Here is a 22,937-nt window from a genome sequence, read left to right as displayed (position 1 = left end):
CAATACATTTAACTATCATTTAATCAAATTGCTAAAAACTGAATTACGAAAGCAAAATTATAAAGTGTCAAGTTTACGTACAGTATTAAAAAAAATATGAAATTTGAAATGATGGTGTAGAAATACTTGGGTGTGAAATTACAGTTTATTCCACTCATTATCTGAATGTTGTTGATTTTTAGATGTGGCTGCTGTTACAGTAACAAGTCACATAGAAAAGTGGATCTTGAGCAATGTTGCATGGGGCAGAAATTTCACCAGGCTACACCAATACCTTTTTACTGTAGGTTTCTACTACATGTTACAATACCCCTATATCTGATGGTTACTTCTATGTATGTACTGTATAAGAATACTGAAACTATGAGACTGACATTTTTCTCAACATGCTTCAAGTGGGATAATTAGCAGCAGTAGTTCTGGTGTTTGGGTATTTCGCAGGTGTTACCATCTTTCACATTTCGGAAGGGGAGGGGACATTCGGCCCATATCAAGATCGAGAGGAAAGTAGTGAACGATTGCACACTTCAAGAAACAGGAGATATTATAAGAATGCATGGCTAAAGTAATCAAATGTTTGGTCTAATGATATTCTATGTACAATTCTTCCTGTGTTCACCAGGACAGAGCTAGTCCGTCCCCCTCCAACCTGCCAGAGTCCCCTGGTCACAACTCTCCTGGTAGCGCCTTACTGCTGAATCTGAAGAGGGAGTCTGTGCGGCTGGTCGACTGCAGGAAGACACCAGGGCAGAGTGGAACTGTGAGAGGACACGAGGAGGGAGATGGAGATTTGATTTCATCAAGTAAGAACAATGGGGGGGTGGATGAGACTACAATCTGCTTCTGTAACTTCTGTTAATTGATTGATAAACAATATACACTCAGTGGACAGTAAATTGTCAATCCAGTTTCGTGAACGGAGGAGCGTGTTCCTAATAAACTGGCCATAGAGTGTATTTATTGAAGAGGGAGGCAGGTAGCCTAGTGGTTAATGCCAGTAATCGCAAGGTTGCTGGTTTGAATCTCTGAGCCAACTAGGTAAAACCATCTGTCTGTGCTCTTGAGCAAGGTACTTAACCCTGATTGCTCCTGTAAGTCGCTCTGGATAAGAGCGTCTGCTAAATAACAAATCATTTTTACAAAAATAATACTATTTATGGAACTGTATTTCCAAAACCTAGTTATTCAATGTCTTTGTTTCACAGGGGACACACACCGTTGTTCTCTCAGTGGGAGGGGCTTATCATCTGGGGAGCCTCAACAACATCCTGTTGCTGACGAGACAGAGAAGAGTCTCTCCAGATCAGAACATCTCAAGAAACACCAGCAGGGACGTACAGGGAAGAAACATCACCACTGCTGCTCTGACTGTGGGAAGAGTTTCACAAGCCAGAGTGGCTTCATTATTCACTGTGATCAGTGTGGGAAGAGTTTTGCTGCATCTAACACCTTCAAATCTAATGTAAGAATTCATACAGGGGAGAAGCCTTACCTCTGTCTTGATTGTGGGAAAAGCTTTGTTAGTGCAAGAGTCCTAACCATACACCAGCGTATACACACTGGAGAGAAGCCTTATAGCTGTGATCAGTGTGGAAAGAGCTTCAATCAGTCATGCCACCTGACTACACACCAGCGAACACACACTGGCGAGAAGCCTTATAGCTGTGATCAGTGTGGAAAGAGCTTCAATCAGTCATGCAACCTGACTACACACCAGCGAACACACACTGGCGAGAAGCCTTATAGCTGTGATCAGTGTGGAAAGAGCTTCAATAATTCAGGCCACCTGACTACACACCAGCGAACACACACTGGCGAGAAGCCTTATAGCTGTGATCAGTGTGGGAAGAGCTTTGCTCGATCAGAAAAACTAACTACACACCAGCGCATACACACTGGAGAGAAGCCTTATAGCTGTGGTCAGTGTGGGAAGAGCTTTGCTCGATCAGAAAAACTAACTACACACCAGCGTGTACACACAGGAGAGAAGCCTTATAGCTGTGGTCAGTGTGGGAAGAGCTTTACTGTAGTTTCCTCCCTGACTGTACACCAGCGAACACACACTGGAGAGAAGCCTTATAGCTGTGATCAGTGTGGGAAGAGCTTTGCTGTATCAGAAAAACTAACTATACACCAGCGAATACACACAGGAGAGAAGCCTTATAAATGTGATCAGTGTGGGAAGAGCTTTGCTCGATCAGAAAAACTAACTAGACACCAGCGCATACACACTGGAGAGAAGCCTTATAGCTGTGGTCAGTGTGGGAAGAGCTTTGCTCAATCAGATAACCTGAATTCACACCAGCGAACACACACTGGAGAGAAGCCTTATAGCTGTGATCAGTGTGGGAAGAGCTTTGCTCTAGCTTCCACCCTGACTGCACACCACCGAACACACACTGGAGAGAAGCCTTTTAGCTGTTATCAGTGTGGGATGAGCTTTGCTCTAGCTTCCACCCTGACTGCACACCACCGAACACACACTGGAGAGAAGCCTTATAGCTGTGATCAGTGTGGGAAGAGCTTTGTTGCAGTTTCCTCCCTGACTACACACCAGCGACTACACACAGGACATAAGCCTTATAGCTGTGATCAGTGTGGGAAGAGCTTTAATCAGTCAGGGACCCTGAAATCACACAAGCTAACACACGCTGGAGAGAAAGAAGCCTTATATCTGTGATCAGTGTGGGAATAGTTTCAGTCAGTTATGGACCCTTTATTCACACCAGTGAACACACACTGGAGAAGGAACCTTATGTCTGTCTAGGTGGGAAGAGCTTTGTTAATTTAGGGCCAATGAGAAAAAAACAGAAACCACAAACTTGCTGTATTTCATCTCCCTCCCCTTCTGGCACCGGTTCCAGATCCCTAAATAAAGGATCAGTAGAAAACATCCAGTGAACAGTCATATCCATCTCCCATTCTTAAACAGTTGCCTCAGTCTGATCACCATGGTAACCTCTGGAGCATAATATGCAGCTCTGATCTAGGATCAGGTCTCCCCTGTGTCTATGTAATATCACACATTGATCTAAATGGATAAATGTTATCATAGGAAATGTTATAGGGAACCTGTGTGTGTGTGTGTGGGAGGGATGTTGATAATTGTATCTTCTTTCATATACTCATGATACTATTATTATGAAATGTCATTATGTAGAATAATGTTTCAACAATAGGTGTATATTCATGTATTCAATTGATCAATACATTCAATCCATTATCTTCTAAACAAGAAGTTATCACTTAAATTGTGTATTTTATAAATCTAATCCATAATATATTGGATAATTATTTCCATGAGTTCAAGGCAAGAACTATGCATACTGTGTCTTGTAACAACGGTTAATGTAATAACTTTTAGATTTATAATGTAATAAAACCGGTAAATGTAATATCTTGTTGGTTTATCTGATAAAATGTTGAATTGTTGTCGTAATAACCTTTTCCACTTAATGTAATAAGTTATTGGTATCAGGTAACAACTTTTTAAAATTAATAACGTAATAACTTCAACCGATCATGTAATAACACCTAAACCAATGTTTAATGTGTTACTTCACTAATGTTAATGCACATACCACCCTCCACCAATTACAAACCCACACACACAAACCTATGCACTTGTACTCTTACACAAACAAGCACGCAGTTATAGACACATGCATTGATTTAATATTTTTTAAATTAACAATTAATCTGTAGTTCTTATAGTCATAGAGACAGGGGGCTCGGTCGGGCAAGAGGAAGGAGGATTGGGAAACTGCAAATAACAATAAGCTGAACTCCGCCTAGCAGAAACATCTTTGTATTAGCAACTATTCATTATTAGTTTATATTGTATTAAAGTTAAGGGATGTCACCCTGGGCGGGGTGAACCATAGTAGGGGATAAAAAGAGAAAACACCATCTTGAGAACTGAGTGTCTTGTTTGTAAATTGCTGTAAGTGTAAACTCCGGGTTGCAAACCTTATTAAACAAACTAACCTCTAATCAAAGAAGTTTCCTGTGGTCACTTGTATGAACATATACAGAAAGTGTAAGGAATTTCTGCCCTGTTATCATTATTTCTATTCATTACAGAATAGTAGGCTGATAAATAGACAAATCAGTTGGAGTCGTGCATCTATAACAATTGTTTGCAGACCGTCATAATACCAAAGAAGAAGAAGACCCCTTCCTTCACAACAGCTCTGCTCCGTGAAGCGCAGCAAGTATGAATGTCCTGACTTCTGCCAAGGTTGTATCGCCGTAAATGCTGTATGGCCACTGCAGATGTCGGATTGAACATACATCGGACTTTACTGTTTCACCGCAAGGATGGCGCAGCGCTAATCGGTATTTTATTTACGAGGACACTCTTACTGGGCCTCAGCCAATAAAAAATATGTGGACGCTCGAAGAGAACGTTGTCAGAGAAGAAGAGGCAAAGAGAGAGGCCCAACTCGAGGGAAAATCTGTCGCCTTCCAGCAGGTGGAATTTTTTCGCTCCACCAGGCAATGAGTTTTTGTGTGGAGGTCAATGAAAATGTGTTAAATTTGGTCAATCAAGAAACTAATGGCTTATTTGCTATGTGAGGTTTATTTGATCGAAAATAAGTTTCTTAGCCTGCACCCCTAAGACCGCTATAAGCCCTGTCATGGAAAATTGTCTCAGAAATATAACACTCTCTAACGGCTTTCATATTCTTCCTCCTCCTCGGACGAGGAGAGGCGAGACGGACCGGACCAATATGCAGAGTGGTTAGTGTTCATAATGATTTATTATAACGAAAAACCTGAACACTGAATTACAAAACAAATTAACGAAGTGCAGAAACCTATACAGTACCGTGTGGTGAAAACACTAACACGGAAACAAACACCCACAAAACACACGTGAAACCCCGGCTGCCTTAGATGATTCTCAATCAGGGACAACGATTGACAGCTGCCTCTGATTGAGAATCATACCAGGCCGAACACAAAATTCCAACATAGAAAATCACACATAGACAAACACACCCAACTCACGCCCTGACCAACTAAATAAATACAAGACAAAGGAAAACAGGTCAGGAACGTGACATAACCCCCCCCTTAAGGTGCGAACCCCGGGCGCACCACCATAAACTCTAGGGGAGGGTCTGGGTGGGCGTCTGTCCACGGTGGCGGCTCTGGCGCTGGTCGTGGTCCCCACCCCACCATAGTCAAACCCCGCTTCAGTGGCCTCCTCCCAATGACCACCCTCCATATAAACCCCATTGGATTAAAGTGCAGCACCGGACTAAGGGGCAGCTCCGGACTGAGGGGCAGCCCCGGACTGAGGGGCGGATCCTGGCTGGCTGGCGGCCCTGGCGGATCCTGGCTGGCTGGCGGCCCTGGCGGATCCTGGCTGGCTGGCGGCCCTGGCTGGTCCTGGCTGGCTGGCGGCCCTGGCTGGTCCTGGCTGGCTGGCGGCCCTGGCTGGTCCTGGCTGGACGGCTCTGGCTGGTCCTGGCTGGACGGCTCTGGCTGGTCCTGGCTGGACGGCTCGGGACAGACGGACAGCGCTGGGCAGGCAGGCAGCTCGGACAGCGCTGGGCAGGCAGACAGTTCGGACAGCGCTTGGCAGGCAGACAGTTCGGACAGCGCTGGGCAGGCAGACAGTTCAGACAGCGCTGGGCAGGCAGACAGTTCAGACAGCGCTGGGCAGGCAGACAGTTCAGACAGCGCTGGGCAGGCAGACAGTTCAGACAGCGCTGGGCAGGCAGACAGTTCAGACACTGGCTGCGCTGGAGAGGAGGAAGGCTCTGACAGCGCTGGACAGGTGGGAGCAACTGGAGAGAGAAGACGGAGAGACAGCCTGGTGCGGGGGGCTGCCACCGGAGGACTGGTACGTGGAGGTGGCACCGGAAAAACCGGACCGTGAAGGAGGACACGCGCTCTTGAGCAGCGAGCCTGCCCAACCTTACCAGGTTGAATGGTCCCCGTAGCCCTGCCAGTGCGGCGAGGTGGAAAAGCCCGCACTGGGCTATGCTGGCAAACCGGGGACACCATTTGTAAGGCTGGTGCCATGTACGCTGGCCCGAGGAGACGCACTGGAGGCCAGATGCGTTGGGCCGGCTTCATGACACCCGGCTCGATGCCCAACCTAGCCCTACCAGTGCGGCGAGGTGGAATAGCCCGCACTGGGCTAAGCACGCGTACTGGGGACACCGTGCGCTCCACCGCATAACACGGTGTCTTACCAGTACAACGTCCTCTCACTCCACGGTAACCACGGGGAGTTGGCTCAGGTCTCCTACCCGGCTTTGCCACATGCTGCGTGTGCCCCCCCCCAAGACATTTTTGGGTCTGACTCTCGGGCTCCCAACCGCGTCGCCGCGCTGCCTCCTCATACCAGCGCCTCTCTGCCTTCGCTGCCCCCAACTCCGCCTTGGGACGGCGATATTCCCCTGGGCTGAGCCCAGGGTCCCTTGCCGTCCAGGATCTCCTCCCAAGTCCATGAGTCCTGTGTCTTCGGTCTCTGCTGCTGCTGCTGTCTGTTCCCACTCTGCTTGATCCTTTTTTGGTGGGTGTTTCCGTAACAGCTTTCATATTCTTCCTCCTCCTCGGACGAGGAGAGGCGAGACGGATCGGACCAATACGCAGAGTGGTTAGTGTTCATAATGATTTATTATAACGAAAAAACTGAACACTGAATTACAAAACAAATAAACGAAGTGCAGAAACCTATACAGTACCTTGTGGTGAAAACACTAACACGGAAACAAACACCCACAAAACACACGTGAAACCCCGGCTGCCTTAGTGTCACGTCCTGACCATAGTTCTTATGTGTTTTGCTTGTTTAGTGTTGGTCAGGACTCCACCACTGTCTTTGTCCCCAGCCCATCATGTGGGGGCCTTGGGGAGGATTCGTAGGCCAAGGTCGGGGGCGAGGGTCGCCACTCAAAGGACGCTAAGGAGGGGGACAAAGACAGTGGTGGAGTGGTGTCCTCGTCCACCGCCGGAGCCGCCACCGTGGACAGACGCCCACCCAGACCCTCCCCTTGAGTTTTAGGGGTGCGTTCGGAGTCCGCACCTCAGGAGGGGGGTACTGTCACGTCCTGACCATAGTTCTTATGTGTTTTGCTTGTTTAGTGTTGGTCAGGACGTGAGCTGGGTGGGAATTCTATGTTGTGTGTCTAGTTTGTCTGTTTCTGTGTCCAGCCTAGTATGGTTCTCAATCAGAGGCAGCTGTCAATCGTTGTCCCTGATTGAGAATCATATATAGGTGGCTTGTTTTGTTTCCTGTCTCTATGTTTTGTCTGCACCAGCTAGGACTGTTTCGGTTTGCCACATTTGTTATTTTGTTTTGTATCGTGTTCACTGTTTATCGTTCGTATTAAACATGTTGAGCACTGGCTACGCTGCGTGTTGGTCCGATCCCTGCTACACTCTCTCTTCTAGTGAAGAGAGGGAAGGCTGCCGTTACAGAACCACCCACCAAACTCGGACCAAGCAGCGTAGCAACGGGCAGCAGCAGCAGCAGCGGGACCAGGAGAAATGGACATGGGAGGACGAGCTGGACGGAAAAGGACCCTGGGCATAGCCAGAGGAATATCGCCGCCCCAAAGCAGAGCTGGAGGCAGCAAAAGCGGAGAGGCGGCGTTTTGAGGAGCTAGCTCAGCAGCAGGAGCCGGATCTGGGTTACACCACTTGGGAGGAAATAAACAGGTGGTCGGTTGACCCAGGGAGAGTGCCGGAGCCCGCCTGGGATTCGATGGAGCAATGTGCGGAGGGATACCGGTTAATGAGGTTAGCACGACGGCGCGGTAAGAAGTCCGTGAAGAAACCCCAAAAATGTCTTGAGGGGGGGGGGGGGGGGGGGGGGGGGGCTAAAGGGTAGTGTGGCGAAGGCAGGTAGGAAACCTGCGCCCACTTCCCATGCTTACCGTGGAGAGCGGGAGTACGGGCAGACACCGTGTTATGCGGAAGAGCGCACGGTGTCTCCTGTACGTGTGCATAGCCCGGTGCGGGTTATTCCACCTCCCCGCACTGGCCGGGCTAGATTGAGCATTGAGCCAAGTGCCATGAAGCCGGCTCAACATATCTGGCCTCCAGTACGTCTCCTCGGGCCGGTGTACATGGCACCAGCCTTACGTATGGTGTCCCCGGTTCGCCAACACAGCCCAGTGCGGGTTATTCCACCTTCCCGCACTGGACGGGCTACGGGGAGCATTCAACCAGGTAAGGTTGGGCAGGCTCGGTGCTCAAGGGAGCCAGTACGCCTGCACGGTCCGGTATATCCGGCGCCACCTCCCCGCCCCAGCCCAGTACCACCAGTGCCTACACCACGCACCAAGCCTCCTGTGCGTCTCCAGAACCCTGTTCCTCCTCCACGCACTAGCCCTATGGTGCGTGTCTCCAGCCCGGTACCACCAGTTCCGGCACCACGCACCAAGCCTCCTGTGCGTCTCCAGAGCCCTGTACGCACTGTTCCTTCTCCCCGCACTCGCCCTGAGGTGCGTGACCTCAGCCCGGTACCACCAGTGCCGGTACCACGCACCAGGCCTATAGTGCGCCTCGAGAGTCCAGTGTGCCCTGTTCCTGCTCCCCGCACTAGCTTTGAGGTGTGTGTATCCAGCCCAGTACCTCCAGTGCCGAACACAAAATTCCAACATAGAAAATCACACATAGACAAACCCACCCAACTCACGCCCTGACCAACTAAATAAATACAAGACAAAGGAAAACAGGTCAGGAACGTGACACACTCTTACAAGAACTTGTGAATTCAATATAGACTTTAATACAAAGTAGCAAAACTGAGTCCTTCCATGGAAGGACCCTATCACAAACGTAACAGAGCCGAGCCCCTCCATGGAAAGAGACTCAATTCTCATATTACAGAGTCCTGCCTTTATAGGATTCTGTCTTTGCATAACATATAGAGTCCCCTACCTCTATATGAAAATAGCTTCCCTTGACCCTTCTCCATTATTTTATTTTCATCGCTTGCTTGTTCACGCCCACTAACGCTCATATCTGCTTTTGGTTAGGTTATAATGATTGCAGAACCCTGTTCACATCCTAAAAATATTGCATGCATTGCATGCTTATGTTTCACGTGTTGGTCATCAGTTATTTTGCTACCATCCTTTTTCCTGTATCCTTCTGACCATAGTACGTCCAGCTGTCATAAATGTACGTATGGTCTTGGTTAATGTACTCTTTCAAAAATAGAGCATAGCCTGGGTGTCATATGGCCTGGGTGTCATCTTCTCTTAATGTGCATGTCCTTGCTACTTCAGCCTAGCAACTAGACCTATTTATATTTAATGCTTAGCTCTCCTTAATGCTTAGCTCCCACAGCCCTTGGCGGGACGCTTTTGCGTCTTCCATTCAGAGAACCGCTACACGCCCTATAAAGGCATCTAGCCATGAGCTAATTGGAAAGACAATAGCAAAGAATTTCTCTAACCAAGATGTTTTTGTTGTTTCTATAAATACCTTAAATTTGTGATTTTAGATTTTATTTGCAAATATAAAAACAATACAACCACTCGTGGACATAATGCATTTACTATCATTCAGGATGATTCTAAAACAGTGAAACATGTAATGTACAGTTTAAATAGATTCATGATATAATACAAAAGTATTTTCTAGCATAATGACTCCCTAAACCGCCTCACCCACTTGAAGAGAGGTGTTGATGACTATGTACAGTAGGTGCCGGCACCTCTTAAACACCACAGAAGAAGCTGAAAAGCATCAACAGGAAGTACTTTGTTACTGTCTTCTATCTAGTTTTCAATCCAAATACATTTCCACAGGCTTTTGCAGGATGTTTCTAATGTAAGATTAGTCTACATGAGACGTTCATTTGTCACAACTAAAATGGAGTTTTGATATTTATAAAGTTGTGGTCGAGCTTTTCTTGATCTGAACGTTGTGACAAAGAAAGTGTTATATATAATAAATATACATCTAGCTTATGCATACATATATAACCATATCTACATATATATGAACATACATATAGCTTGTGCATACAGTACCATTGGGTTAGCTAACTCAATGGTCAGACTAGTTAACCTTTAGATAACTCCTGTTTTAGTGTCATCTGGCTGCGTTAGAGACTGTGTGTGACCATAGGATTAAAAGCTTGTACAACACACCCCATGACTAAAACACAAGACTGCTGAGGCACCGAACAGGATACCCCATTGTCACAAAACTGCTGACCGCACAAAACAGTTATGAAGCGCCAAACTAAACCGCCTGACTTAAGTAATTGCTCACATCCCTATAACTCAGGAAACCCCCTAGCCCATCTCATGACTCCTGGACACACAAAGAGTACATCGCATGAACCCACACACCCACACACATTTCACTCCCCTCTCTACTGGTCGGGTGCCAAGAGCAGAGGACACTGCTGTGCACCAATGGGGCTCCTGTTCTGGCTGGAGCAGGCCCGCCTCCAACTCTTCACCGACCAGTCAGAAGAGCAGAACTACCAGAATCAACCTACATCATATTATGTATAAAACCTAATGCACGCTCTCTTCTGCTAGTTCCCTCTGAGCTAAAAGAACGAGTCCGTGCACGCTTGACAAGATATCTTTGTGCCAATAAACTGCCTTTTTTGTTACAACTGAAATCCACTCTGTCCAGCGTCTTGATTTGGTCTCTCTCTCCGGTATTTGAAACACCAACAAAAGTAACTGTAGCGTACACATTTAGTGTCGTTTTTTTTTATTTTTAGAAAGAATACAGTAACGTCAGCTTCCACGATGGATCGGGTAAGTTTTGTTGACTTTTATTAATAGTATACCTATTGTGGTGTATAAAATGTCTAGGTCCACTTTTCACGTGTGATCTTCCACATCCATGAGTTCATTTGAACAGCTATACAAAAGAAACCATGGTGGTAATTTCAGCCAAGTAGCCTACTAGCTCATCGCACACAGATTGATGATACAAGGCAATGCTCAACCGGCAGCAGGTCAAGTCAGAACCGGGGAGAAATAATTAGGCATAGCCTACACCAATTATGTATATAAACCCTGGATTGCTGATGCTATATATTGGCCATTGAGAGGCTTTGAAGGCACCGGTTAACTTCTTTGAACACCTCAAATTGTTTCTCCAGATGTCAGTTCGGCCACACAGCATTTATACACTAATTTGTTGCGCCCAAATAAAGAAAACGACCATTGAAAATAGGTGATTCTTGTTACTAGGCTACCAGTTACGGTGCTGTTAGCGTTTGTTTGCGCTCGTCTTTATGCGGAAGTAATACAACAATGATTGCTAGTGTCGAAGAATGATTTGGAGTTAATATTAGTCAAATTATTGAGCATATCCTCCGCGCAAATAAGCATCAGAAATTGTCCTTATTTAGCATATCAAGATCCTGATGTGGACCTCAGTCTAGAGCTTAAAATATACAATATAGGCCTACTGTCAGTATTTGTCGTCATTTTGAGAAAATAAGTTGTCCACATAGGCCTATCACAGGATATCGAATGATTCCATATCCGCGCATAGGAAATGTCCATGTGTGATATTCAGAGTAATCCCAATATCATATGTCTAAAAGAAAATAGTTTTGATATATAGTTTTTTACATTAGAACTTGAAAAAACATTGGAACAAAGACATCTGGATTGTTTTGGATTGTTTTGATACAGTTGAAGTTGGAAGTTTACATATGTAACAGTATAACTTTAGTCCGTCCCCTCGCCCCGACCCGGGCGCGAACCAGGGACCTCTGCACACATCAACAACAGCCACCCTCGAAGCATCGTTACCCATCGCTCCACAAAAGCCGCGGCCCTTGCAGAGCAAGGGGAACCACTACTCCAAGGTCTCAAAGCGAGTGACGTCACCGATTGAAACGCTATTAGCGCGAACCACCGCTAACTAGCTAGCCATTTCACATTGGTTACATAAGTTGGGTGAATTTTGTCCCATTCCACCTGACAGAGCTGGTGTAACTGAATCAGGTTTGTAGGCCTCCTTGCGCGCACACGCTTTTTCAGTTCTGCCCACAAATTTTCTATAGGATTGAGGTCAGGGCTTTGTGATGGCCACTCCAATACCTTGACTTTGTTGTCCTTAAGCCATTTTGCCACAACTTTGGAAGTATGCTTGGGGTCATTGTCCATTTGGAAGACCCATTTGCGACCAAGCTTTAACTTCCTGACTGATGTCTTGAGATGCTGCTTCAATATATCCACATAATTTCCCTGCCTCATGATGCCATCTATTTTGTGAAGTGCACCAGTCCCTCCTGCAGCAAAGCACCCCCACAACATGATGCTGCCACCTCCGTGCTTCACGGTTGGGATGATGTTCGTCAGCTTGCAATCCTCCCCCTTTTTCCTCCAAACATAACAATGGTCATGATGGCCAAAACTTTATATTTTTGTTTCATCAGACCAGAGGCCATTTCTCCAAAAAGTACAATCTTTGTCCCCATGTGCAGTTGCAAACCGTAGGCTGGCTTTTTTTATGGCGGTTTTGGAGCAGTGGCTTCTTCCTTGCTGAGCAGCCTTTCAGGTTATGTCGATATAGAACTCATTTTACTGTGGATATAGATACTTTTGTACCTGTTTCCTCCAGCATCTTCACAAGGGCCTTTGCTGCTGTTCTGGGATTGATTTGCACTTTTCGCACCAAAGTGCGAACGTGCAAGATACGTTTAATGCTAGCTAGCAACTTACCTTGGCTCCTTGCTGCACTTGCGTAACAGGTGGTCAGCCTGCCACGCAGTCTTCTCGTGGACTGCAATGTAATCGGCTCTAATTAATCGGCCATGCTGATCGGTCAACCTCTAGTCATAATACCCATAAAACCTAGCGGTCAAAATAGGAAATGGTTCCAATCGTTTTTCCACCGTGTATTTGTCCCATACGGGATTTTAGAAACACTTCAAATAAGGGCTGTGTTTCATGTAGGCTTACCTTAGCGTGACATTTTGATAACCGTGTAAATCTCTCTCAGACAAGGTGACTTATCAATATATTTGCCTGTATTTACCCCCCCCCCAAAATGAAATGCTAATTAGCTACTAATGTGGCTATCATACAGAACATGAAATACCCTGACCGGTCTGGACGAGATTGACGAATTGAGGCAAAGGTAAGAATCTCTGCATTAACAATCTAATGTTAGCTAAAGGTAGTAATGAATTTATTGGTTACATTTCTTTGCCAATTCTGGGCAAGTTTTAAAATTACACAATACCTGTTAGCAAAGGTGTCAGCTAGAGATGACATGCAGGGATTTGTAGTTTTTCATGATGTCTACTTTCATGCTAATTAGCATTAAGGACATTTGAGTGTAAATAGAGACGACTATATTGATAGAAGTCACCTTGTCCAATAGAGATTTACAAGAATATCAAAATGTCTCGCCAGGGTAAGCCTATGGAAAATCCCCTATGTGAAAAATGAATGGTGGAAAACAATTGGAACCATTTCCCTGTTCGACCACTAGGTTTTATGGGTATTATGACTCGTACACTGTGGGGCTCTATAGAGAGAATTAGTAATGGCATCTATTTTCGGCACTAATTTTGCCATGGTTCGCTGGGCAAAGCCTATGGGGAAAATGTATGCCGTTTTTATAGGGTGTTTGGATAAATGCCAAAAATAAGGTCTGTCGTAAACACAGGTTTAGGATATCTTATAGGTTTTGTTCTACAATCTTTATCAGCTAACGTCACTTCTTGTGAATGTTGAAGAATTTATGTAATAAAAAAAGCATATAAATCACAAAGTCTTCATAATTCATAAAGGTCATATTAACTGACTGCTATTATCTCATAGAACAAAACGTATAAGATCTTAGCCTGTGCTTATCTTATTTTCGGTATTTATCCCAAAACCCAAATGTTTCCCATTGGGATGGATGAACGAGCCAAAGGTAACTCATTTATTTGTTTTAATTCTACAAGCTAGCGAGATCTAAAGCTCAATTTAGCTCAACATTGACATGATTGGTTGACAGTAAGTGGGGGCAGTACTTCCTGTATAAACACAAACTCCCTTCCTTGACTACTTCCTTCCAGCAGTGTAGCAGGGAGATTCCTAGATGTGAGAAGTGTGCAGGAGGACCTGAGAGAAAGGAATGTGTAGTATTGATGTAAAAAGTTGTGTGTGTGAACTGTAGGGGTACCCATGGTGCTGGAGATCAGATGTGTCCGGTGAGAGAAAGACAGGTTGAGGTTACCAGGATCAGAGTAGTGGAGAAGGTGTTAAATGCTGAGGCAGTGAAGAAAGTAGTAGAGGAAGATGGCTCCAGGGTGAGGGATCCTGAGAGGATCCCTGTAATTAGGCTGAGGTCAATAGAGAGTGATAGGAATAACATGCTTCAGTAAGTTTTGGCCAAGTTCATGGCCATGGTTGTCAACTGTACCGCAGGAATAGAATGTAAAACACAGTGGATAGATGTTGCGGTGGCAGCTGTTGAGAAGTACTTGGGTGTACAATATTTTACTGCAGAGTTACAAGGTGTTTTGAAGGATAATATCCTGTCCTCCCAGGCTTATGGCCTGGTGTTGAATCAGAGGGCCAAAGTAGTGGAATAATGATTTTTTAATGGGTGTAGGGTTAGTTGGTTTTTCACAAAGTACAATGAATTCATACTACAGAATAGTAGGCTGATACACAGCCAACACACTAGGTGGGGGCATGCACCTACAGTCATTGTTTGCGGACCGCCATAATACTAAAGATTAAAGATGAAGACCACTTCCTTCTCAACATCTCTGGATCTGGTCTGTAAAGCGGAAGAATTATAAATCAATCAAATTTTATTGGTCACATACTTGTGTTTAGTAGATGTTATAGCGGATGTAGCAAAATGCTTGTAACACACTGACTACTTCGGAGGTCGCATTGCTGTAAATGCTGCATGGTTCGCAGCACGTATAGCTGTAATTTGTCTGGTATTTTTTAGGGCTGTAATTTGTCTGGTATTTTATAGGCTACACTTACTGGGTCTCAGACAATTAAAACTATCTGGAATCTCGGAAGAGGGCATTGTTCCAAAAGACTCGGGTGGAGGTAGACGATAACAGACATCAGTATTCTTGGTGAATAGGGTGTTGGATGTTTAATTTCGTTTAATATATTAAAATCTTATCCAGGGTCTTTCTTAAGTAGGATTAGGCTACATCAGACATATATTTGTCACAACGTAAGTCGAGTGTTGATATTTACATTTACGTTTGTTCTGGTCTAGCTTTATCTGAACGCTGTGACAAGGAAGTAACTAGTGTAAACTAGCTACAGATTTACTGTCACGTTTTTTTATATTTGAAGAAACGCTAAAGAAAGAACGGCTTCAACGATGGATCGGGTAAGTTATGTTGACTTATTGTAATAAATACCATTTAAAATAACACAAGCATATTGCTATTACATTGTTATAACTAACTTCTTTCTAAGCAGGGTTTCTCACACACTTATAAACAGATACAGAGACAGACACACACACACCCAAGGACAGAGGGCTGACGTAAACCTTTCATAAACACTGATAAGGAAAGGCTTTGATCAAAAGAGTGCTTGGGTCCGCATTTCACGAAATAATGAGACACACACACATAACCAAGGACAGAGGGCTGACTACGCACACACAAAATCTCCTGCTTAGCTGAACATTTGATAACAAAGAACTTTTGCTATAAGACTCAGAAGGATGACGCCCAGCTCATCAGGACCAATCTGAGAAGACAACAACCTGTCCAGAACCAACCAAAGGACCAGAACTTCCAGACTCAACCTACTTTCTGTGTTGTATAAAATGTCTATGCATTTCTGTTATCTGGGCTTTTTCTGGAGGTTCTCTATGAGCCGAAGGAACGAGACCGTATACGCTTGTACCAGATATCTTCACTCTGAATAAAACTGTCACTTGTCATACAATTTACCACCTTGTCCGAATCGATCCTTGACCGGCTCACCCTTCTCAATATCCAATTATCAACAAAAACATGGTAGCAGAGGATGGTTATCTAGATACCCGGTCCAGAGTGGTTGATGTGGATGTGAGGGGGCGAGTTGGTGGAAGGACGGTTCGCGGAGGACAGGTGAAATCTTTGGGGGGAGGTCAACAATTCTGCTCAGCTCGGGGAACTGATCTTCTGGTCGACCAATAAACAAGGTAAGCAAGACCTGTTAAATCAAACTTTGCATATTGTCGTATAGTCTATCCAAATTTTGATCAGTACTACCGAGTGTGAGTATGGATTCTTGAGTAAATTTACATATATAAATGACATGTGAACGACAGTGAAGTGAACATATGTGGGAATAATTTGTAAGTATTAAGATCTATTCATATAGTCCGGCTGTGACCGGTGAGGAATAGGCTTAATTTGTGTTAAAAGTGCTATTCATATAGTTCGGCTGTGACCGATGAGGAATAGGCTTAATTTGTGTTAAAAGTGCTATTCATATAGTTCGGCTGTGACCGATGAGGAATAGGCTTAATTTGTGTTAAAAGTGCTATTCATATAGTTCGGCTGTGACCGATGAGGAATAGGCTTAATTTGTGTTAAAAGTGCTATTCATATAGTTCGGCTGTGACCGATGAGGAATAGGCTTAATTTGTGTTAAAAGTGCTATTCATATAGTTCGGCTGTGACCGATGAGGAATAGGCTTAATTTGTGTTAAAAGTGCTATTCATATAGTTCGGCTGTGACCGATGAGGAATAGGCTTAATTTGTGATAAAAAGAACTATTCGTATAGTCCGGCTGTGTCCGGTGAGGAATATAGTAAGCACTATTCAATAGTCCGGCTATTCAGTCGGTGAAGGGTAGGCTTAAAATTGGGATAGGGATTATTCAATAGTCCGGCTATTCAGCCGGTGAAGGATAGGCTTGTTCCATCCCCATCCATATAGTCCGGCTGTGACCGGTGAGGAGTGGGGTAAAGTTTGTCAAGACCTATTCATATAGTCCGGCTGTGACCGGTGAGGAGTAGGCTAGACTTATTCAATAGTCCGGGCGATTGTCCGGTGAAGAATAGTCTATTTGTGTTTGTAGGCGCCAGGTTGAAAAATGTTCAATGTTTAAGTGTAATGTTTCCAATGTCTAAAGTCTAAGTGTTCAACGTCTAAAGGGTAATGTTCATAGTGGGAAAAATGTAAATGTTTAATGTATACATGTAAAAAATTATTGGTGTTGGTTTAAACTGAGAAAGAATATTATTAGGACTGAGAAATTTTGCACGTTCCACAACGCCTGATAAACAAACGATACATAGAAAAATTAAATTCCGAGTGTACGAGGGAGGAGCTCTGAGTTAAGGCAGAGTACTTGTCTCCAGGGATACATTGCTGGATTTTATCCAGTGACGGGCTAAGTACAGTCGGATAGTCAAACATATACACTGATATACGCACACACATTACCAAAACTATTCTGTAATAAATTCCACTGCATTAAAATAAAATATGACGACCCCAAATACTCCAAAGCTAAAATTTAACGATTTTCTAGATCAGAAAGTACAGGACAGGTCAGGGGGAAAAGAACAGTGGAAGTCGATAAGGAAGGTTTGGGAAGGGTTGAAGTTGAAGATAGACACAGGTAGGTTATCTAGGAGGGGGGCCGCCAAGCAGGGTCCAACTGAGTACGATGGAAGGCGGACTGAGAGAGGCAGTGCAGGAAGCTAGAGACAGGGAGGTAGAAAAGAATAAAAGTCATTTGTTTAAGAAGAAAAGGACCACCAAGAGAGGGAGGTCATATGCCCGCTCTTGATGTACACCAGATAGGTATGACTGATTATGTAAGGAAACTGACGGAACTCTCTGTAGCACTCTCTACCCAGGTTCGCAAGGTCCGAGAGGGGAAGCTGCCAGGAGGCACGCCACCACGGAATGTAAAATGGTGACTGGGTGGGGTAAGAGTCCACAAGAGAAAGTGGCTGGAACCCAGGTGGACTGAACTGTACGAAGTGAAGGAGGTTACTTCACACTCAGTTCAGGTCAAAGGTAAATCAGGCGCACCTTGGCACCACCTCACACATTGCACTCTAGCTCCAATTCCTTACAGAAGTCAGAGCCGATTTGAGCGGCCTAAATTCGATTCCAAATTAAGACACTCCTGACTCAGGTGATGCGGCATCAAACTTCGCCTCCCCTGAAAAAGGAACCTCTCCCAGTTAGAGGGATATCTCCCTCCCTGGGCGAGATTAGGGATATCTGGCCCCTTATTTGTGATATTCCTCCACACACTCATAACTCTTAGAATAGTTGGGGGTGGAGAGCTGTACAGAGAATGGACAGAAGATGGCAGTATTGCAGCACTCAACGGTCTCCCAGCAAACGGGAGCCTGTTTGAGTGCTGGTGACAGAAAAAACTTAGAACCAATTCGGAGTAGAGAGAATACATTTAATAATTTATTTAGATTAAATTTACAGACTAATGATAGGGCATGGAAATAAAAGTGATAGAGAGCTTATTAGTAAAGAAAGGAATTTATATGGTTAGCATTTATTTTGGCCATAAGAAGATAGAGATAGGTTTATTAAGGTTATGTAAGGACTTTAGAGATTGACACTATAAGACATGTTGTTAATTTTAAATCCATGATTTTAGATAAAGTCAAAACAGTGAGACACTTAGTTAATGTTTGGGACCAAGCTACAGACAGATAAGGGAAAGGGCAGACAGAGTGGCCCTCCCCGCACTGCTGAGACCTTGAAGGTTTGAGAGCAGAGAAGGGAGTTTTGGAAGGGGCGCCAGGACAGAGATAACAGAATGGGTAGATAACAGTTACTGAATGGAGACAAAAGGGAGAATTGGACATGTGGAAAATGAAAGGGGCGGTCTTACATAATAATGTAGAACATAAGAATATTTTACTAAGTCATTATTTAGAATAGGTAAGGTTGATACCTGGGCAGAGCCAGGTATCAAACGGGGGAGGGGTACATTGTGGTCTAGGATAGGATGGGGCCTATTGGATGTAGTATCTGGGATCTACATCTGTTTATATTAGTTACTATGCTGTTACTAAGCAGTGATGTGTTACGACAGTGTACGTTACTACACCTAATAGGAAATGCACATGCGCACTAGTGTGCCCGGAGAACTGTAGAGCACGAGAGGTTTTGACTAAAGGAAAACTAACTGTACTCCGTCTCCTGCCTTGTTATTTCTCCACAACACAAATATTACAGTGGCGACGAGGTGATTCAACTTCTTTAACGGACATTGCTTGAAGGGAAGAATGTTGCGTGAGTAATGAAACTCCAAATAATTATGTAATTCGTCAGTTATTTTTTATTTTCTTTCGCCAGTAAAAAACGGCTAAGCACTGCTAGCAGGTACAGTGTTCAGGAGCTGCCAAGTAGCAAGACTATTGGAGTCCAGAATAGCGACACTGCCCTCTGGTGGTTAAATAAAATAAAATAAACTGTCATTGAACCCATTGAAATTAGGCGATCTCGGTGGAGAAATATTGTCAAGAAGGAAAAAAAAGGAAGAAGGAACGTAACATTATTACAAATGAGTGCAGTGAACGGAGTAATTGCAGAAACTTCTGAAGTGAAGAATTAGATGAAAATTAAAGAATACAAGGAATAAGGAAACTGAACAATTAACTGTGAAAATGGCAACCATTGGTCGAGTACCAGAGTTTGAGGCTACAAAAGAGGATTTTGATTCCTATTTGGAGCGTTTTGAGCGTTGGCTGGCTGCAAATGAAATCAAAGATGAAAAGAAAGCAGACGTATTTCTCAGTGTTTTGGGTCCAACTGTGTATGGATTGCTGAAAGGTCTCATTGAACCAATAAAAGCAGTGGAGTTGACCTATGCAGAACTGACTGATACTCTTTCAAGGCATTTCAAGCCTAAGCCAATTCTCATTGCAGAACGTTTCAGATTTTACCAACGTCACCAGAGTCAAGGGGAAACCGTGGCTGACTACATCCTTGCTTTGAAAAGGCTGGCAAGTACATGTGAGTTTGCACAATTTCTTGATGATGCTCTTCGAGACAAGTTTGTATGTGGTCTCACAGGTGAAGCATATCACAGAAGGCTTCTGTCAGAGAAGGACCTGACCTTTCGGAAAGCCTGTGATATCGCACTTGGACTCGAGCTTGCCCACAGGGATACTATTGAGCTATCGGGATATGCAGAACGTCAGAAAGGTGTTCATAAGGTCAGTGATGCACGTGGTGAAAAAGGCTCACAAAAGTCACACTTTTCTCAGTCCCGTCCTCAAGGTTACACAAGAACAAAGCAGCCCACATCTCAAAGGTCTAAGCCAAGTTGCTACAGATGTGGGGGAGATAATCATCAGCACAGTGAATGTCGATTCCAAAATGTAAAGTGCCACAATTGTGGAAAGGTTGGACATTTACAGAAAGTGTGTAAAGCCTCAAAACGCACAGCAAGAGCGCACAAAGTGTCAGATGCAGCACAAGAAGAGGAAGGTACAACTGAATCAGTATTGGAACTGTCCACAGTGTACACAGCTCAACAACAAAAAGATGGAATCTATCTCAACATGGAGTTAGCGGGAAAACCGGTAAAAATGCAGCTGGACACCGGAGCGTCTGTATCTCTGGTTCCAGAGAGACTCTACAAAGAAAAACTGAAAGAGTGCCCTCTTCAGCCAACGTCCATCCGCCTTTCTTCATACACTGGTGACACTATTCCTGTGTTAGGGCAGATCCAGGTACCAGTCCGGTATGAGGGGAAGGAGTGGACGCTACCGCTTGTCATTGTTAAAGGAGAAAAATCAGCCTTGCTAGGCAGAAACTGGCTACAAAAGATCAAGTTGAACTGGGGAGAAATCTTCAGTCTGAGAAAGGACAAACCAGTGAGTCAGGCTACACTCACTAACATGCTGGAGAAGCACAAAGAACTTTTCAATGATGGCTACGGCGAAATACAAGACTTCACAGCAAAAGTCAGAGTGCAAGAAGGAACCAAGCCTATCTTTCACAAACCACGTCCAGTTCCCTATGCTCTTAAGGAAGCAGTAGAGAAGGAACTGGACCGCCTACAGAAGAATAACATAATCACGAAAGTAGCGAGGAGCGACTGGGCCGCTCCGATTGTTGTAGTCCCAAAGAAAGACAAGACCGTCAGAATGTGTGGTGACTACAAGGTCACAGTAAATCGCTGCATACTACCAGAGGAATATCCACTACCAAACGCTGAAGATCTGTTTGCCACTCTAGCTGGTGGGAAGGTTTTCAGTAAGCTGGACCTGGCATTCGCTTATCAGCAACTGAAGCTGGATCCGGAGTCAGAACAGTATCTGACCATCAATACACACAAGGGGCTATTCAGATTCAATCGCTTGGCCTACGGAATCTCGACAGCTCCAGCGATATTCCAACACACAATGGATCAGATCTTGGACGGTATAGACAACATTGTGTGCTTCATGGACGACATCCTCGTGTCAGCACCAACCGTTGGAGAGCACCTTGTAGTGCTGGACAAAGTGATGTCAAGACTGGAGAAATACGGAGTGAGAATGAAACGCAGCAAGTGTGAGTTCCTCCAGGACTCAGTGGAGTATCTCGGTTACAAGATTGATGCACAAGGCCTGCACCCAACCAACAGCAAGGTGGAAGCAATCGTAAACGCACCAGCACCCACAAATATCTCAGAGCTGAGGTCATTTTTGGGGCTCCTGAACTATTACGGAAAGTTTGTGGCAAACTTGTCCACATTGTTGCATCCGCTTCACCAACTGCTGCAGGCCGATACAAAGTGGAATTGGTCCCCACAATGCGAAGAAGCATTCAAGACTTGCAAACAGCGTCTGCTAAAGAGCAAGTGGCTTGCCCACTACAACACAGAGATGAAGCTGAGACTCGCGTGTGATGCATCTCCATACGGAGTAGGAGCCGTCATCTCACATGTTCTATCGTCAGGTGAAGAACACCCTATTGCATTTGCATCACGGACTCTGTCACCAAGTGAGAGAAATTATGCTCAAATTGAGAAGGAAGCCCTGAGCATAATATTCGGAGTGAAGAAGTTTCACAAATACCTGTACGGAAGGAAGTTCCAACTGCTGACAGATCACAAGCCTCTGTTGGCCATCCTTGGACCAAAATCAGCTATACCAACCCTTGCTGCACTTCGAATGCAACGTTGGGCTCTGATATTGTTAGCCTACGACTACGAGATTGAGTACAGACGATCCAGTGATCACGCAAATGCAGATGCACTATCAAGACTACCATGCAATAGTGACTCCGACAGTGAAGATGATAGAGCAGTCTTCCAGATCTCTCTCATTGACGAACTGCCCATATCTGCTTCAGACATAGCAGAGGAAACAAGGAAAGATCCAGTGCTTTCCAAAGTCTTGGACTTAACATTAGGAGGTTGGCCAAACTTCGTAAATGACGATAACCTTCGTCCATTCATCGACAAGAAAGACCAGTTGTCCACTGATCAAGGATGTGTTCTGTGGGGATCAAGGGTGGTGGTACCTCAAAAATTCCAGAGGAGACTGCTATCTGACCTGCATGAGGGACATCCAGGGATCACTCGAATGAAAGCACTCGCTCGCAGTTATCTGTGGTGGCCTGGACTGGATCAGGACATTCAACAGCATGTAGGCCACTGCTCACCTTGTGAAGCTGTTCGCAACAAGCCTGCTGCTGCACCTCTTCATCCATGGTCCTGGGCTGCGACACCTTGGGAACGCATCCATGTGGATTACGCCGAGATTGACAAGCAACATTTCCTTGTTGTCGTCGATGTCCATTCCAAGTGGATGGAAGTGTTCCCTACTCAACTGACCACAGCTGAGAAGACCATCAATCTTCTCAGACACCTGTTCGCATCCTTTGGACTAGTCAAGGAGCTCGTATCGGACAATGGCCCTCCTTTCACGTCAAACGATTTTGAAATGTTTCTCAAGAACAATGGGGTAAGGCACATCCGGTCACCACCTTACCATCCGGCATCAAACGGAGCAGCGGAAAGAG

At 44.9% G+C, this 22,937-nt stretch overlaps 2 protein-coding genes and 1 pseudogene across 2 annotated transcripts in view; 2 read left to right on the top strand and 1 right to left on the bottom strand.

Moving 5' to 3' along the window:
* Positions 1–3,258, top strand: part of LOC120044737 — a 32,206-nt pseudogene extending 28,948 nt beyond the window's left edge.
* LOC120043725 (gastrula zinc finger protein XlCGF57.1-like) overlaps positions 1–22,937 on the bottom strand; it is a 714,153-nt gene that overhangs the window by 246,346 nt on the left and 444,870 nt on the right. The gene's annotated exons all lie outside the window — the stretch shown is intronic.
* The window catches only part of LOC120043709 (zinc finger protein 345-like), a 32,428-nt gene continuing 23,744 nt past the window's right edge, over positions 14,254–22,937 (top strand). Inside the window, exon 1 of the mRNA XM_038988259.1 lies at positions 14,254–15,321. Coding sequence (XP_038844187.1) covers positions 15,313–15,321 — 9 coding nt within the window. The 5' untranslated portion in view covers positions 14,254–15,312. The remainder of the gene's footprint in view (positions 15,322–22,937) is intronic.

Source organism: Salvelinus namaycush, chromosome 3 (genome assembly GCF_016432855.1).
Source record: "Salvelinus namaycush isolate Seneca chromosome 3, SaNama_1.0, whole genome shotgun sequence".
Classification (NCBI taxonomy): Eukaryota; Metazoa; Chordata; class Actinopteri; order Salmoniformes; family Salmonidae; genus Salvelinus; species Salvelinus namaycush.
The sequence above is the reverse complement of the archived record's forward strand: the minus strand, read 5'-3'. Positions and strand labels throughout refer to the sequence as shown.